The 19,453-nt window shown below is 32.4% G+C and overlaps 2 protein-coding genes across 2 annotated transcripts; both read left to right on the forward strand.

Annotated features, from left to right (window-relative positions):
• The first annotated feature begins 535 nt into the window (after positions 1 to 535).
• LOC111417540 (5,10-methylenetetrahydrofolate reductase) lies at positions 536 to 7,525 on the forward strand. The gene is made up of 4 exons (XM_023049847.2): positions 536 to 805; positions 1,237 to 1,598; positions 6,750 to 6,922; positions 6,999 to 7,525. Exons 1-4 carry the CDS (start codon positions 723 to 725, stop codon positions 7,404 to 7,406), a joined length of 1,026 nt encoding a protein of 341 aa, XP_022905615.1. The 5' UTR covers positions 536 to 722; the 3' UTR covers positions 7,407 to 7,525.
• Positions 7,526 to 9,514: 1,989 nt separating this feature from the next.
• On the forward strand, positions 9,515 to 10,674 carry LOC111417539 (methylenetetrahydrofolate reductase (NADPH)-like). Its single transcript, XM_023049846.2, has 2 exons — positions 9,515 to 9,980; positions 10,039 to 10,674. The coding sequence occupies exons 1-2, from the start codon at positions 9,659 to 9,661 to the stop codon at positions 10,584 to 10,586; spliced, it is 870 nt and encodes a 289-aa protein (XP_022905614.2). The 5' UTR covers positions 9,515 to 9,658; the 3' UTR covers positions 10,587 to 10,674.
• The last annotated feature ends 8,779 nt before the right edge of the window (positions 10,675 to 19,453 follow it).

Below are 19,453 nucleotides of genomic sequence, written 5' to 3' on the forward strand. Positions count from 1 at the left end.
GCACATTCTGAATAAATTTTATTACTAGAAAATAAATAATAGTACATAGGCAACCAAAATCACTTGTTTTTGTTTATAAATTATCATTTTTTCTAGTAATTTATAAAAGCGCGATTAAACTTGATTAAAATCATAAAATTAAAACTAACCAAAATGCTAAAATGGAGCCGGATATTACTCAAACGTTGATAAATGGTAATAAAAATTTTTTTTTCAAAAATGATAGATAGGCAACTTAACTTACAGTTACATAAAAATGATAAAATAATAAATAATTATTGTTACTTATTATAACTTAATGCTGTTTCAATAATTCATCATCAAATATTAATTAAATTTGCTTAACGAAATCTCATTGAAATTGGCAACCAAAATTACTATTTTGTTAAAAAAAAGTTATTTATGACCTTTTTGGTATCTTATCTCTGCAAATTTATTTTATTACCACAATTTTAAGCTTACCTATACCAAGATTTTTTATTTTTAACTTAAAATTGATGACAAATTACATGGTTAGGATCAATTAAATTACGTAATAAGAACAGGATGTTTGACATAAAGGAAATAATTGTGTATTTTCCAAACACCATTTCATTCCTTCACATTTTCCTTAAACTTTAAGTTTATGAAACGATTAAAGCTGAAAAGTGTAGTCTCGAAAAAAGTATTTCTACATAATTTTTTAATTAAAAACGTTTTTAATAATTAAGATATTGATTGGGATGCAATCGATTAGTAAGTGTTTTACCTTTGGAAACTTTAAAGAAGCATTGAAAATCCTGAGTAGTGGAAAAAATATAAAAAGGTATTTAACAAAACTATAATAACTAGTTTTTAGTACTATTTTAAGTAATTAGTGAGTTTCTTAATATTTTGAAACCTTGTTGACCTCGAAAAATAAGCCTGAATGTTGTCCTGAGGTATTTTTAATAAAATAGTGATACAACTTTAATGAATTGACGTGTAAAACACAGAGCTGTATTAAAAAACATTTGTAAAAAAAATTTAAACAAAAAATAATGTATACCTTGTTTTTTAGCGTGATTTAAAATTTTTCCTAACTTTGAGGTTAGTTTAATGACGTCATTATGATAAAAAACAATTTAAATTAATAAATAATAATTGATTAAAACTTAATCCACCTCTGTATATGCAGCCGAAGCAAAGATAACACATAAAAATAATCCTCATTCTTAATTAAACACTCAACCTATACACATCAAACTTGATTTTCAGTTTCTCGTCATCAAAAGAAATGAATTCCCAAACTTATTTAAAGTATATTTTAACCAAAGCACATTGTAATGCGAAAAAGTTTCTTTCCGTCGAGCTTTATTCAAGCGGTGTCGACACTCAAATTAATCTAAATGAAGTCGCCGATTTAAAAGCTGCATTTTGCAACTTTACGTGGTCCGATCGCGGTGATTTTTCCGATTTGGATTCGTTGTCGTCGATAAAATTGGCGAAGAAAATCGTCGAAAACGGTCAAATTGGTGTCATGCATTTAGGATGTCGAAATTATTCGAGGGATGATGCGAAAATTATAATCGATAAAATTAAAAAGATTGGAATTAAGAATATTTTGGCTTTAAAAGGGGGTAAGTAAAGTTTCTTTTTATTAAAATTTACTTCTTAGGTTGATGAACTGTATATTGCTATTGTTTGTAATTCGCGTTTTTAACCTTTTTTTTTAACAAAAATTAAATAAATTTTGACTTGAAACACTTAAAAATAGAAATTTGAATTGACAATTAGAAATTGTCAAAACACAAAATATAATCACCTGAAAAAAATGTTTCATGTACACCTCGCAAAATAAGAAAAATTGCTCAAAGTTCAATGTCCTCATCATTCTGAACCTTGTAATCGATGCTAAAAACGTGTTTTTGTAATTCGCTACGGTAATGGAAGCTATAACAGTACTCAAACGGGTGCTGTAATGAGACTCTTTACAGCATCCGATGCTGTAATGAGATTTTAGTAACATTTTATGGAACCAGTTCAAGTTGGTGACATTGGGTCATTAATTTTTCTAGTTGTTAATGTGACAATTTTTGTCTATGGATGTTTAAACACGTTCTTAGCATCGAATACAAGGTCCACAATGATGAGGACATTGAACACTGAGCAATTTCTCTTATTTTGGGAGGTGTACATGAAACATTTTTTTCAGGTGAATACATTTTGTGTTTTTACAGTTTCTAATTGTCAATTCAAATTTCTATTTTCAAGTGTTACGGTGTTACCAACTGCTGCATACCTATTTCCATACATTGTCAAAATTTATTTTATTTTTGTTAAAAAAAAGGGATAAAAACGCGAATTACAAAAAATAGCATAAAAAACACGTTTCATAAGACTTAAAGCACTCATTCATTAAAAAACTCGTGGCTTCGCCACTCGTTTTTCAATTTGAATTCGTGTACTTCAAACGTGTCTTACGAAACTTGTTTTTTAATATACTATTAAACATCCATGGACAAAAATTGTCACATTGACAACTAGAAAAATTAATGACCCAATATCACCAACTTGAACTGGTTCCATAAAATGTTACTAAAATTTCATTACAACATAGGATGCTGTAAGGAGTTTCATTACAGCACCCGTTTGAGTACTGTAATAGCTTTCATTACTTGTTACTATTTCTTGTTTTTCTTGAAAATCAAAAGGATATAAATAAAATAATATTTTTTTTTTCTTGACCACAAATACCTTGATAAAGATATTTGTAATTATTAATCAAGGCTGAAGTGAAAATCTAAAGCAAGAGCAAAACATTCCAGAAAAGTTAGAAACCTATATTATACCTAACATTTATTTTACTACTATGGTTTTGCTAAAGGTCTGAGACTTGCTACTTAGGGAGAAAATCTATGTAGTAATTGTGGACAACCGATTCATGATCTGATGCTTGCAGAAATTTCAGAATGAGATTTCAGATGAGGCTGAAGCGAAGCCGAAAAATTAACTTAACATCATGTCAATGCGACCTATAATATGTTCGTCATTTAAAAAGGACAGTTTATACCCATTGCTAATTGTAGCTTTTATGAATGAAATGGTAAAGATATGCAAGAGAACAACAGAAACTTCAATTGTTGGCATTCTCAACCTCAGACCAATCATAGGCATGCAAGTAAAATTTCAGTAGTCAAAGAATTTGTACGGATAATGGCACTAATTTTGCCAGTGCAGATTTCCAACGATTTATTAAACAATGGAAACACTATTTTGCAATCCAACGGTAAAGCAGAGCCATCTGTTAAAATCGTTAAAAAGTTGCTAAAGAAGACTGACAACAATAAAGATTTATGGCTTGATTTACTACATCTTAGATACATACCAAACTACATTGGAACTAGTCCTATCCAAAGAGTGTTCTCCAGGGCTACACGAACATAAATACCAGCAGCAATAGTTAAATACTTACCTGAAATAGTAAGAAATGTACCTGAAAAGATGATATGAACAGCAAACATTTACCGCAACTGGAGATAAGTCAGCCAGTAGCTGCTCAATTACATCGTGAAAAATCTTAACTATGGACATCAGGAAAGATAGAGGAAAAGTTGAGTGGCAAATACCGTCGTACTTTAATTCATATTAAACCAATACCTGAAGCAGTTAATATAGATAAAAAGAAAACTTCCGTAAGCCCAGCAAAAGATATTCCAGCTAGTAGACTGGAAGAAACAGAAGGTGAAGAACAGAAGAAAGAAAACCAAAGAATAGACATACAAGAGGAAATGCAGTAAGAGGTTGACAAAGAAGCAAAAGATTTGGCGATTTCCAAACCGAAGAGGACCGAAGAATCAAGAAAGATGACCAATAACAGAGAGCCATTTTTTTATACAATATAACCAAAAGTAACTAAATAATATTACATTTCATAGCACTGAGAGTACTGTTTGGACGAAATATAGCTAACTTTGACCATGAGTCTAAACTCCATGAAATCAACGTAATGTCTAATGTATGGGCTACTATCGCATACTGATAACTTTACCGCTCTCTTTTCATATGGTCACAGGAGACCTGGAGGTTACAGGATGTTCCATATGAACTGTAACAATGTACGAGCAAACATGCCTTAAACAATAGAGTCTCCTACGAAGTGTGGAGTACCTGCTGTCATTCGATATCTGCATGCTGAGGGGTGCAATGTAGTCGAAATTCACTGCAGCTGAGACAAAGTAGCTCTTGCAGTTTTTCCGATGGGATGTGTTTTGTTACTCATCAGCCAGGACATGGCTCCCTCCGATTTCCAACTCTTTGATTACATGAAATGCTGGCTAGGAGGATAGATATTTGTCTCAGACAACGTGTTGCAGACTTAAAGTACAGGCTGCTGCCTTCTATGACGAGGATATTAGAAAATTGATGCCACGCTACAACAAATGTCTTAATTGGAACAGCGATTACGTAGAGAAGTAGCTGTAAGATATATCTAAAAGTTCCAAAACAGTTTTTACTTTGACGGTGGATTCTATCTAAGTTATCTCTGTTAAATGTCGCGTGTTAAAGAATTTTTGCTGAAACGTTAGCGAAAATTTCTATGTTTTATTTATGGGGCAGCAACTTACTCGAGAAATGCTTGATAGCATCAGAAAGCACAAAATTTCGCTTCCAAACCAAATCACTCACTCTAAATCTATCAGGACGCTTACGAAGGTTATATTGGACTTTATTCTTTTCGGACATTTTTCTAATTCGGAGCTTTACGTCATTAAAAATCATTAAGAGATCTTCGTTACTAACATCCTGCAAGCATCTTAATGGCACAGACAATTTTTGGCAAGTTTACGTCCCATGATCTTTGATCTTTACCACAATAAATAGATACCATCGTTTTCAGTGTTCTATTAACTCTTTCAACCGGCACACTCACTTAGTATCACGACCAATGCTTATGTTTATGGCTGCAATGACCAGATCACGCTTTGGCAGTGCCAGAAAACAGTATTTCAACAGCAAATAGAAGGAGTCTGCAGTATCTCCTTCCTTAAAACAGGTAGATGTCAGTTATTAGTATTTTGGAAGCAATATCTCACCTTTCCAAGTAGATAGTAGTCTTTTCAAGCTGTATTTAGCATTCTGGAAGTAGTTACTAGTCTTTGGGAAACAGAATCTCCTCCAAACAGTTAGAAGACTTTTTCCAGCAGTATCTACCATTCTGTAGGCAGTAGGTAGCCTTTTGGAAACTATTTTCAGGCAGTTATTAGTCTTTTGGAAGCAATATCTCGCCTTCCAAGTAGATAGTTGTCTTTTCCAGCAGTATTTAGCGCTCCGGAAGCAGTAAGTAGTCTTTGGGAAACAGTATCTCCTTCTTTCAAACAGTTAGAAGTCTTTTGTCAGCAGTATCTAGCGTGCTGGAAGCAGTAGGAAACTTTTGGAAACAGTATCTCTCTTTGCCACGCAGTTATTAGTTTTTTGCTAGTAGTATCTCGTATTCTAACAGCAGTGTCGAACGTTCTGGAAGCAGTAGGTAATTAAAAATAAGAATAATTAAGAATTTTCTCTTTTCAACCTTCAACGACTTGATGGCTATCTTTGAAAACATCACCGGGTGTAAAATGGAGGCTATATCGCTTGAAAACTTGAAAACAGTAGTATCTTAGTATCACGACCAATGCTGAAGATATATTCTTTTGATTTCTTGTGCTTATTGTTCAAAGCTTTTGACATCTACTCCTTCTGTCCCATATTATGATACACTAACCTAACTACTAACGGACTGTAACAAAAGAACGAGGCTAGAGTTCTGTTTGGAGAAGGTGAAATCAAATTGATGTTTTGAGACGAAAAGTGGTTTTACTTATCGCATGTTAAAAAGTCATACTACATCACGCTGGACGAAGCAGAACCAGAAAGGCGCTGTAAAAGCAAACGGTTCATAACTAAAGTTATGTTTATGCCTGCAGTGGCCAGACCTAGCTATGACAGTGCCAGAAAACAGTATTTCAACGGCAAATAGAACTCTGGCCTTTTGTTTATAAAAAACCTGCAAAAAGATGATTATCCATAACGTTTTACCAGCCATTTGATCCACATTCCCAAAAGCGCATAAAGTTAAGACAATTTATGTTCAACAAGATAATGCAAAGCCGCATTTTTATGAAAACGATGCAGAATTGCTGGCCGAAGGATCAAGAGATGTTAAATTCAAATCACAGCTACCGAATAGCGCTGATTTAAATGTTTTAGACCTTGACTTCTTCAATGCTATTCAGCCTTTGCAGCACCAAACATTGCCAAAAACTATGGATGAATTAATAGATTGTATTGAACGTGCTTTCGACGCATTAACTAATGAAAAATTTCATAATCACTACTAATAATGACTGTATATACAGTTAAGTTTTACAAATTTTATCGACATTCCTAAAAGATGTTTTGGTTCTATTCCGTCATTTCTAATTTAGTAATAGTTAATAGCCTCTCCAATTGCAATTGAATTCTTATCATGTTGGGTTCTGATTTATCATTTTTATGTAGTATTTTGTTTGCAAGCACATGCGGTAAATATTTTTTAGCGAGTCATATAGTATAAAAGAAATAGTTGCGAAAACATTAATTTTCTAGAAAATATCCGACTGTATTAGTTTAATTTTTATAAACAATGCGTGCCTTAGATATTTGCGTGCCTTTATGTTAACTGCAAGTTAAAATTGTATTAATAATACATAAAATAAAGCAATTAATAATAATCTTAACTAGTAGTATTTTAAGATTTAATTAATTTTTAGGATCAACTTTATATCCAGATGATTCAACACGAGATTTTCCCTACGCCTTAAGTTTTGTAAAATTCCTAAGAAGTGAATATGGTGATGATTTCAATATTGGTGTGAGTGGTTATCCAATTGGTCATCCAGCCAGTCCAGACCCGGTCAAGGATATACCTTATCTAAAAGAAAAGGTATTTTTTTTTTGTTTTAACGATTCTCTTTTTGGTGGTTTTAAAGTTTCAACTTTCTTTATTTATTTATTTCAAGGTCGATGCAGGTGCAAATTTCGTTTTTTGTCAGGCAGTGTTTGATGTGGAAACATTTAAAATCTTCTATAAAAGATGTCGCGATATTGGAATTGATGTTCCTATTATACCAGGAGTTTATGCTTTGGATGATAATAACGTTTTATCTGGTGGTGTGAAAGGATTTTGCAAAATCATTCCTGAGGAGTACACCAAATTTTTTGAGGAAAATAAGGACAACAAGGAAGCTTTGGGAGACTTTTCGGTCAAATACATTTCGAAATTAATAAAAGGATTGTTGAATGAAAAAGATATTAATATTCCGGGGGTTCATGTTTTCTGTTTTAACAATTTTTCTTTGGTAAAAAGGATTTATGAGAGTTTGGATTATGATGAACTCAACATATTAAAAGTAAAGAATGTTTTATAAGAAAAATTAATCAATGTTGAACTAACTATAATTTAAGATGCACAATCCTTTTCTTTTATAATAATATTATCACATTGTTTGAATTAAAAGCACATAAATAAAAATATTTTTGAGGTCAATTGATAATATAATTTAATCTACCCAAAAGATATGCAACCCAATTTACAACTAATTGATAAATAAATAAATAATCGCAGTATATGTTAAAAAGCACTATTATAAAAATGTTTTGAAAGTGAAGATCTTTATGATTTCATCGATTCTAATTTTATATTTAAATAATCCAAAGTAATGTCTAAAATTACTGCGGTTTTAAAACAACTTAAACCTAACCTTAAAATCGTTTCATTTGAGTTAATTCTTAACAAAAAGGTTTTAAATTTGGAGGAAATTACTAAATTATCACCACTTTTTTGTTCAATAATTTGGTTAGATAATAATCTAAAAGATTTAGAGAGTCATCCCAGCGTTCCTTTGGCAAAAGAATTAATGAAAAGTGATCTAAATAGAATTTGGGGAATCCTATTATGTATGTCTTGAGCTACAAAATGAAACAACTGATTAGATTTTAGCTTAGGTTCGCTTTTTTCAGTGAAGGAAATGAAATATTACAAAAACTATCATGTGTATTACGGGGCGAAGGAAGGAGCCTGCAGTATCTCCTTCCTTAAACAGGTAGATGTCTTTTGCCAGCAGTATCTAGCATTCTGGAAGCAGTAGGTAGCCTTTTTCAAAGGATATCTCCTATTTCTAGGCAGTTATTAAGCTTTTGGAAGCAATATCTCTCCTTCCCAAGTAGGTAGTAGTCTTTTTCAGCTGTATTTAGTATTCTGGAAGTATCAAGTAGTTTTTGGGAAACAGTATCTCCTTCTTCCAAACAGTTAAAAGTCTTTTGCCAGCAATATCTAGCATTCTGCAGGCAGTATTTATCCTTTTGGAAAGGATATCTCCTATTTTCAGGCAGTTAATAGTCTTTTAGACGTTTGGAAAAATTTATTAATCAATGTTGAGCTAGCTATAATTTAAGATGCAATATCCTTTTCTTCTATAATAATATTATCACATTGTTTGAATTAAACGCACATAAATAAAAATATTTTTGAGGTTAATATGATAATTTAATCTACCCAAAAGATATGCAACCCAATTTACAAATAATGGATAAATAAATAATCGCAGTAAATTTTTAAAAAACACTATTATATAAGTGTTTTGAAAGTGAAGATCTTTATGATTTCATCTATTCTAATTTTATCTATAAATAATTCAAAGTAACGTTTAAAATTACGGCGGTTTTAAAACAACTTAAACCTAACCTTAAAAACGTTTCATTTGAGTTAATTCATAACAAAAAGGTATTAAATTTGGAGGAAATTACTAAATTATCACCACTTTTTTGTTCAATAACTTGGTTAGAAAATAATCTAAAAGATTTAGAGAGTCAACCCAACTTTTCTTTCGCAAAAAAATTAATAAAAAGTGATCCAGATAGGATTTGGGGAATCCTATTATGTCTTGAGCTACAAAATGAAACAACCGATTAGATTTTAGCTCAGGTTCGCTTTTTTCAGTGAAGGAAATGAAATATTACAAAAAGTATCATGTCTATTACGGGGCGAAGGAAGGAGCCTGCAGTATTTCCTTCCTTAAACAGGTTGAAGTCTTTTGCCAGCAGTATCTAGCATTCTGGAAGCAGTAGGTAGCCTTTTGGAAAGGATATCTCCTATTTCCAGGCAGTTATTAATCATTTGGAGCAATATCTCGCCTTCCCAAGTAAATAGTAGTCTTTTTCAGCTGTATTTAATATTCAGGAAGTACCAAGTAGTTTTTGGGAAACAGTATCTTCTTCTTCAGCACAGTTAAAAGTCTTTTGCCAGCAGTATCTAGCATTCTACAGGCAGTATTTATCCTTTTGGAAAGGATATCTCCTATTTTCAGGCAGTTATTAGTTTTTTAGACTTTTGGAAAAATTTATTAATCAATGTTGAGCTAGCTATAATTTAAGATGCAATATCCTTTCCTTTTATAATACTATTATCACATTGTTTAAATTAAAAGCACATAAATAAAAATATTTTTGAGGTTAATTTGATAATTTAATCTACCCAAAAGATATGCAACCCATTTTACACCTAATGAATAAATAAATAATCGCTATAAATGTTAAAAAAACAGTATTATAAAAGTGTTTTGAAAGTGAAGATCTTCATTATCTCATCGATTCTAATTTTATCTATAAATAATTCAAAGTAATGTCTAAAATTACTGCGGTTTTAAAACAACTTAAACCTAACCTTAAAAGCGTTTCATTTGAGTTAATTCATAATAAAAAGGTATTAAATTTAGAGGAAATTACTAAATTATCACCACTTTTTTGTTCAGTAACTTGGTTAGATAATAATCTAAAAGATTTAGAGAGTCATCCCAGCGTTTCTTTGGCAAAAGAATTAATAAAAAATGATCTAAATGTAATTTTACACCTACCCGGAAAAATTTTTGATCGAGAAACGGCTATAAAACTTTTAAATTTAGCTCAAAGTATTGGTATTAGAAATATTTTAGCTTTACAAGGTGGTGAGTATAAATCCATCCTAAATTAATATCACCAAAATTAAATTTTACTTATTTTTAGAATATTCCTTATGGAAAGATGTTGCAAAAGATGATTTTCCTTTCGCTAAAGATTTGGTGGAGTTCATAAAAGAAAATTATAAAGATTATTTTTGTGTCGGTATCACAGGTTATCCTTCTGGACATCATAGAGTTGCAACTTTAGAATTGGATACAAAATATTTAAAAGAAAAGTCGCTAAAAGCTGATTTTATTATAACTCAAGCGGTTTTTGATGTTGCCAGTTTAAAAAGTTTTTATAAAAGATGCGAAGATAACGATATTAATTTGCCAATCATTCCAGGAATTTTTATTATTAACAGTCACGATTCTTTAATGCACATGATTAAGTTGTGTAAATTAACTCTTCCTGAACAAGTTAAAGATTTCTTGGAGAATAATAAAAATAACAAAGAGGTTATAAAAAATTATGGCATTGAAAGTGCAATTAATGTTATTGGGGGATTATTAAGCGATGAGGAAGTTTCAATAAAATGTGTTCATATTTTTACAATGAATAATTTTGAAAATGTTAAAGAAGTGTTAAAAATAGTAAAACCAGCTGGTTAGAATATAATGGACAAAATATTTTTAAGTCATACTGTGAATATTATCTATTTAATACATCAGAATGTTTAAATATATATGTTAGCACTCATAGATAGAATATTATTTGGGAAATCCTATTATGAGCTATAAAATGAAACAACCGATTAGATTTTAGCTCAGGTTTACTTTTTAAGTGAAAGAAGTGAAATGATAGAAAGTATCATGTCTACTACGAGGCGAAGGAAGGGCCTTGCATCTTGTATCTCCTTCTTCCAAACAGTTAGAAGTCTTTTTCCAGCAGTATCTAGCATTCTGGAAGCAGTAGGTAGTCTTTTGGAAAAGATATCTCCCATTTTCAGGCTGTTATTAGTCTTTTGGAAGCAATATCTCGCCTTCCCAAGTAGATAATAGTCTTTTCCCGCAGTATTTAGCATTCTGGAAGCAGTAAGAAGTCTTTGGGAACCAATATCTCCTTCTTCCAAATAGTTAGAAGTCTTTTACCAGCAGTACCTAGCATTCTGTAAGCAGTAGGTAGTCTTTTGGAAAGAATATCTCCTATTTCCAAGCAGTTATTACTCTTTTGCCAGCAATATCTAGCATTCTGCAGGCAGTAGGTAGCCTTTTGGAAAAGATATCTCCAATTTTCAGGCCGTTATTAGTCGTTTGGAAGGAATATCTCGCCTGCCCAAGTGGATAATAGTCTTTTCCAGCAGTATTTAGCGTTCTAGAAGCAGTAAGTAGTCTTTGGGAAACACTACCTCCTTCTTCCAAACAGTTACAAGTCTTTTACCAGCAGTATCTAGCATTGTGGAAGCAGTAGGTAGTCTTTTGGAAAGATATCTCCTATTTCCAAGCAGTTATTAGTCTTTTGAAAGCAGTATCTAGCATTCTGCAGGCAGTAGGTAGTCTTTTGGAAAGGATATCTCCCATTTTCAGGCAGTTATTAGTCATTTGGAACCAATATCTCGCCTTCCCAAGTAGATAATAGTCTTTTCCAGCAGTATTTAGCATTCTGGAAGCAGTAAGAAGTCTTTGGGAACCAGTACCTCCTTCTTCTAAATAGTTAGAAGTCTTTTACCAGTAGTGTCTAATATTCTGGAAGCAGTAGGTAGTCTTTTGGAAAGGATATCTCCTTTTTCCATGCAGTTATTAGTCTTTTGGAAGGAATATCTCGCCTTCCCAAGTAGATAGTAGACTTTTTCAGCTGTATTTAGTATTCTGGAAGTAGTAAGTAGACTTTAGGAAACAGTATCTCCTTCTTCCAAACAGTTAGAAGTCTTTTGCCAGCAGAATCTAACATTCTGTAGGTAGTAGGTAGCCTTTTGGAAAGGATATCTCCCATTTTCAGGCAGTTATTAGTCTTTTGGAAGCAATATCTCACCTTCCCAAGTACATAATAGTCTTTTCCAGCAGTATTTAGCGTTCTAGAAGCAGTAAGTAGTCTTTGGGAAACACTATCTCCTTCTTCCAAATAGTTAGAAGTCTTTTATCAGCAATATCTAGCATTGTGGAAGCAGTAGGTACTCTTTTGGAAAGGATATCTCCTATTTCCAAGCAGTTATTAGTCTTTTGGAAGCAATATCTCGCCTTCCCAAGTAGATAGTGGTCTTTTCCAGCAGCATTTAGCGTTCTAGAAGCAGTAAATAGTCCTTGTGAAACAGTATCTCCTTCTTCCAAACAGTTAGAAGTCTTTTACCAGCAGTATCTATCATTCTGGAGGCAGTAGGTAGTCTTTTGAAAAGGATATCTCCTATTTCCATGCAGTTATTAGTCTTTTGGCAGTAATATCTCGCCTTCTCAAGTAGATAGTACTCTTTTTCAGCAGTATTTAGCATTCTGGAAGCGGTAAATAGTCTTTCGGAAAGCATATTTCCTATTTTTAGGCAGTTATTAGTCTTTTGGAAGCAATACCTCGCCGTTCCAAGTAGATAGTAGTCGTTTCCAGCAGTATTTAACGCCCTGGAAGTAGTAAGTAGTCTTTGGAAAATAGTCTCCCCTTCTTCCAAATAGTTAGAAGTCTTTTGCCAGCAGAATCTAGCATCCTGGAAGCAGTAGGAAACTTTTGGAAAGAATATATCTCTTTTCCAAGCAGTTATTAGTTTTTTCCTAGTAGTATCTAGTCTTCTAACAGTAATGTCTAACATTCTGGAAGCAGTAGGTAATTAAGAATAAGAATAATTAAGCATTTTCTCTTTCAAGGTCTTTGTGGCTATCTTTGAAAACATCATCGGGTGTAAAACGGAGGCTATATCGCTTGAAAACAATGAAAAAAGTAACCAAGGCCGTTTTCGAAGATATCGGCCGCCCTGATCATCAATATTTAGTCTTGTTTACGTAGTAAGTAGTACTTAGAAAGCAGTATCTAGGCTTTTCCAAGCAGTTAACATTCTTTTTGCAGTAGTCTGTAATATTTGGAAACAAAAGGAAGCAGATTGAAGACCGATGGCGAGCAGACATAGACATCATATTGGACTGGTGTAAAACAAATGAAATGGAGGTATCAAGAAATAAGATAACTGTTATGATATTGAAGCAAAACCTAAGTAAAAACTAACTTCTTGTCCTCTTGTGGAAGTTCTGTTCAGGAGTATCTAGCGATCTGGTAGCTGTAAGTAGTATTTTAGTTGCAGTATTTCCTCTTTCCAAGCAGATCGTAGTTTTTTCCAGCAGTACTGGAAGCTTTTGGAAAGGATATATCCTACTTCCAGGCAGGTACTAGTCTTTTGGAAGCAATATCTCGCCTTTACAAGTAGGTAGTAGTCTTTTTCAGCAGTATTTAGCGTTCTGGAAGCAGTAAGTAGTCTTTGGGAAATAATATTTCCTTCTTCCAAACAGTTAGAAGTCTTTTGCCAGCAGTATTTATTCTTCTAAAAGCAGTGTCTAACGTTCTGGAAGCTGTAGGTAGTAGTTCAGATAAAAAAAATAATTAAGAATTTTCTCTTTCCAATCATCATCGTATCAAGAAATTAGATAACTTTTATGATAGGGAAGGAAAACCTATCTAAAAGCTAACATTGGAGTATCTAGCGCTCTGATAGCAGTATCTAGCATTCTGGAAGCAGTAAGAAACTTTTGGAAACAGTATCTCTTTTTGCCAAGCAGGTATTAGTTTTTTGCCAGCAGTATCTAGTAGTCTTCTAAAAACAGTATCTAATGTTCTGGAAGGAGTGGGTAATCAAGTAGGCATTAGAATTTTGTGTTCCATCAAGTGACTTAGGTCAAAATTGACATTTGTATGTTGTCAAAAAATCTTGTGTCATCTCAAGGACGGTACAATCTTAAAGTACTGCCAGATCCTTTGTTCTAGGTTCTTTATTCAGTTTCTAGTTGTAGTGAGAGTTTTAAAGCTAATGTTAGTTCTAGTTTTTGTTGTTATTCATTTTTATTGATTTTATTGCACCATCTATTGGTGAAACTTTGAAACTTTCAATTGATTGTTATCCTAAAAGTTTGTCTATCGTCCGATAGGAACGCTAGTATCGCTGCATCATAACCATCATAACGAAGGAGAGGAGTTGCGTTCTCTGCTCCTCCTACAGCACCAGCTCAGCGCCAGCAGGAAGATGCAAAATGAATACGACGGTTAGTTATTTTTGAACGTCTGGACGGTGCGGAGTGCAAAAAGTACATACACATCGCCCCCTACAATCACAATTTGATTTTTCAAAAAAAAAAAATAATAATAATAAAATATTCACAAACCGGATTATAAAACTTCCCTTATCTTACAATAAATAAAAAAGAAATAGAAAACGTAGAAATCGAACGTCGTCCTCACCAACCACAGAATACAGTCATCATCATCAATTTAGAAAGCTGATTTTTTTCTTCTTCGTGCAATTTAATTTACGTGAACGATAATAATTTGTGTTTGTTCAATTTTAAAATCGTTTATAACACAACCTTGACCTCCTGCAAGCGAAACATAACCTCAAAAATTGCGTTCTCAATTTTAAAAAGGGGATGGAGTATCGTTTTAACACTTTTTTGAGAACCTGAAAAGATTATAATGACGAAGGTAGTTCGATGTTGCGTGTTTGATTTTTTATTTCAATCTATCTTTAATATTTGTTATTTCTTTTATTTTACTAATTTTTGCCATTCTTTTTTACTAAATTTTTAAGGTATTATTCAAATTTTTAAAATTAAACAAATTTAAGAACGAATATACTAACTAACAGCATGATTTCTATGTTTTGATTGAATCAATGTTTTTGTGTTATTTTTATATGTTCTTGCATCTTTTCTGTCTTGTTATTATTTCGTATATTCTTGGTACTTGGTGTTTTTTTGCATCTTCACGAAACAGTTTGTTCGTTTATTGGGCTGATTTTGTAGATTAAAGCTGTGTTTTTCATGTTTTAATAAAAACGACAAATAATACCACAAATATATATAAAATGCGTATACACTGTGTTCATAAAGTATGGAATCAATTTAATCAAAATTCTGGGGATATTCTTCCAGAAAAAATACTTGGACATCAATTTGGTCCCAAGTACCATGCCTAAGTTGACATTTTTAATACTTAGGAATTTGAACCCCATTTTTTGTTGCATTTATGGATTTTGCATCAAATTCTGAGTATTTTTCATTTAGCACATCTTATTGTTAGTCGATATTCAGTTATATCTTTTCATGGAGCGAAGTGGCATACCAAAAAAACTTTTGGTACAACGAGCTGCAAAACGAGGTCAAAAAGGTTGGACTGGAGATAAACGTAGAAAAAACTAAATACTTAAACCTGTAACCAAAGAAACGAGGAGGAATTAGACGTATGTTGAAAACTTCTTGAATCTGGGAGCCGAAATACATAAATCAAACCTAATAGAGCCTACTACGCTAACAAAAAGTTGATCAGGTCTAGAATCATCTTTAGAACAACCAAAATGAGGATATACAAAATATACAACATATGGATCAGAAACATAGAGCCTGGCAGCTACCGATATAAAGAAACTTCTTGTATTTCGCCTCAGGTTGATTGGACATGTCATGAGAATGTCAAATCACCGGCTATCAAGAAGAATGTTTGAGTCTAACATGACAGGAGGACGATACCAAGGGCAACCTCGAAATTGCTACAAGGATGAACTGGAAAGGAATCTTCCAAGTAAAATTGGAAAGGCAGACCTACAGACCGAGATGGATGGCACGAAGTCGTGAGGGTTACCCCGAGCTGTAACGCCGAAGAAAAAATTGTAGTTAAAAAAATATTGTTACTATTTTATTTCGGGTAAAAGAATCTCAAAAATGTTGTATACAAAACTAAATCACTTCATGACTTAAAAACTAGAATTAGAAGGGAATGTGCTGACATTAGTCAAGAAATAATTATTAGGGTCCAGCATGAATTTATCGATCGTTTGGGATATTGCCAGGGCACAAGAAGGGTTTCAGTTTCAACATTTAATTAAGTAGTAAATTATTGTTCAGAATATCGACATAGTGTGCTACATGAAAGATACTTTACGTAGACTCCATAAATGCAACAAAAAATGAGTGTTCATTTAAAAATGACAACTAGGGATGGTATATTAATTTTTGGGACACCTGTACATTTCAAATTTATCTCAAAAAATATAACATTGATGTCCAAGCCATTTTTCTGGAAGAATATCCCTCGAATTTGTATCGAATTGATTCCATACTTTATGTACATACCAAGTGTATATCTATTTCTTCCGTGAATTTCTTTTTTTTATTGTTGTTCATTTACGATTGTATATGGTCATAAAACGAGAATCCATACAAAAGAATGGATTTCTTTTTATGTTCGTTATCTTAAAAGCCAGCGAATGATGTTGGAGATGGTTGTATTATCGATTCACTTAATACAAATTACTCAAGATTTTATTTTATACAAGAACGGCACTGAACTTGACCACCTACTTCGTTTTCTTTATAAAATTAGCTGAAATATATATAACTTTCAAATCACATGTTCTAAATACACAAATCAACAAAGTAAATTGCCAAATTATTGTTTAACTTATCAATTGATTTGTAATGATAATGATAGTTTAAAATGACAAGTAATTAAAGTTTTAGTCATCATGGCAGAGAAAACATTACTTGAAAATAAATCGCAATAAATAGATGAAGACAATTTGAAAGAGTATGAGCATAAAGATTTTTTTCTAGTATTCTATTTCCAGTTTTAGTTGTGGCAAGTATTGTTGTTTTCTGACAATTATTATATTTTTCCTTTCTACAGTTGTCAAACTCTCTGAAGTCTACCAGAAAATGTCAGAAAAAAAAAGTTAGAACGTTGACGAGATTCTTTATAAATTATACATACATTCATGGAGGCAATACTTTTTTCCACCATTTAAAGGTTTGGTGTGATAAGTTGTATTACTTTTGAGACATTAAGTTTACTGTCATTTATTGTTGTCTATATAATTTGATGGGAGTGACTAAGTATCAGGACTTCTTTTGAGTTCAGCCATAAGTATTTCTGTTCAAGTTTCATTACAAGCAGTTTCCATAGAAATGTTCCTGCTTTGAAATCTTGCATTCTCTTTACAAGTCATTCCCCTAAGGTTCCTTAAGAAACTTTTTCTTATAAATGTCAAAAACGTAGGGTAGCCTCTTTGGTAATCGCAGTGCTTGATTAGCTATAAAGGAGCTATTTTCCTATTTTTTAAAATTCGCTGTACTTTCATCTACGGACTAGAAAGGGTTTCCAGATCTTGCATTCAAAAATAAGTGTTTTTCAGATTACTTAGACAATTTGAAATACTAAAACTAATCAATAATTTGAGGCGATTTTCTGAAATTACACGTTTCTTAGGGAATAGTCTTATTTAAAGACCAGTAATGGTGAACTACACTTTTGTAGTCAATACATCCAGCCTTTCATTGCTGTATTGGACAATATGGTTCAGGAAGTTTTTAAGAAACATTTCAAGAAAATGTCAATTCCAGAAGAGCTCCTATCAACATTATTTAAGATTATTGTGCTTTGACACTGACATATACAGTTTTTAGAGTATCAGTAGCAGGAATAGGAGCTTCAATAGGTGCATTACTAAACTGTTTTCTTTTCTGGTCCATGCCAGTATTCGTTTATGTTCTATTATATCATAAATTAGAAAGTACGGATATATAATTCAAACTTCGCCAAACAAAGTTACAGATTTTTTTAATAACTTACCTGACTATCTTGAGTATACAGAAGCAACCCAACTTGCTGTTTTCACCTTCAAGGCAGAAGAAACAGTGAATTTCTTCTGCCTTTGTTCTAGACATTCAGCATTTTAATGGAACAATTTCTAATGAACTTTTTTCTTTGGTGACTGTCCTAATAATCCTTTCCACTAGGTAAACAGATAGAAAAGTTATCAAAAACTTCCTTGTGATATATTCTATTCAGAAAGCTAGATAAACCATGGATATATTCTTCTGAATCAATGTTCAACTTTTGGTAATCGCAATGTTTGATTAGCTACAAAGGAGTTATTTTCCTATTTTCTTTTAAAATTCGCTGTAATTTCATCTACGGACTGGTAGGGGTTTCCAAATCTTGCATTCAAAAATAAGTGTTACTCGGATTTTTTCAGATTTATTGGCCACTTTAAAATACTAACACTAACCAATAATTTGAGGTGGTTTTTCTGAAATTGCACGTTTCTTAGGTTCATTCCCTATAGTCTTATTTGAACTTCATTGCTGTATTGTGCAATATGGTTCAGGAGGTTTTTAGGAAACATTTCAAGAAAATATTAACTCCAGAAAAGTTCCTACCTACATTATTTAGGATTGTTGTGCTTCGACACTGATATATACAGTTTTTAGAGTATCAGTAGCAGGAACAGGAGCTTGTTTGCTATTTTAGGCGTAATTACCCAACCCAACCCAATATTATTTTAAACATCTAGTATATTTTTAGGCAGTTATCGCGAAAGCACAGCGGCTTTAGCTTATCTACTTATTGTTAGTAATTATAACAGATCATCCGATACGGATACACTTTTTCAAGAGACGTTTTTGTTTTCCATAGAACAACCATATTTTGTTCACTCTTTATTTTATCTTTGTTCTAGACGTTGAGCATATTTCAATGTTTTGATCAGCAGATAGAAACAGTTATCAAAAACTTTCTTGTGATAGTTCAAAAAGCAGGATAAACAACGAATATGCGCTTCTGCAGGCAGGTTTGTTAATTCTTCGTTTCTATTAATTGCAGCCTCTTTTTGCAATATAATCTATTGTGGTGTTTCTATAATCAACATATCATCAAATTGAGTTTTAAATTCTGCATGAAGGACTTCGAAATGATGACGTAGTCACCGTGAATCTTCTAAGTATTCAGTCCAAAATTTGCTATTAGTAGCCAGTAGTTATTTCATTATCAATATTTTTCCGACGAGAATAAAATGAAACCGAATTTCAAGTAATCAATGTAGTATATCTGCTCACATTTGTTTTTAGATTCGATTAGGAAATTTTCGTCAATCTATTTGTTTATGTTCACATTCAAGGTATTACAAATCGTTTTAAATCCCTAAATTTAGACGGTAAAAGTGCATTGATACAGTATTTACCAAAATCGCAGGAATATGTACACATTTCCCGGTAAATGTGCACATTTCTTTATATTTATGATCTGCTCACGTACTACTTCATTCACATCTTGTGCAACCCCAATTTTGCTTCTCTTTGATATGGACTCCTTGAAACTCGAAAACGTGGTTTGATAACCAAGGTTGCCCATATTATCCACTTTTTGCATATACACACATGACATGGATAGTTGATTATTTACTTTTCTTGTGGTTGTGTTTTTGAAAACGCATCCATAATTATTTGTTGTACTTGTTCTACATTCTCGATGTCTGATTTGTAATCTAAACCTTTTACTAGCTTCCATAAATAAATATAAA

Source organism: Onthophagus taurus, chromosome 6 (genome assembly GCF_036711975.1).
Source record: "Onthophagus taurus isolate NC chromosome 6, IU_Otau_3.0, whole genome shotgun sequence".
NCBI classification, from domain to species: Eukaryota; Metazoa; Arthropoda; class Insecta; order Coleoptera; family Scarabaeidae; genus Onthophagus; species Onthophagus taurus.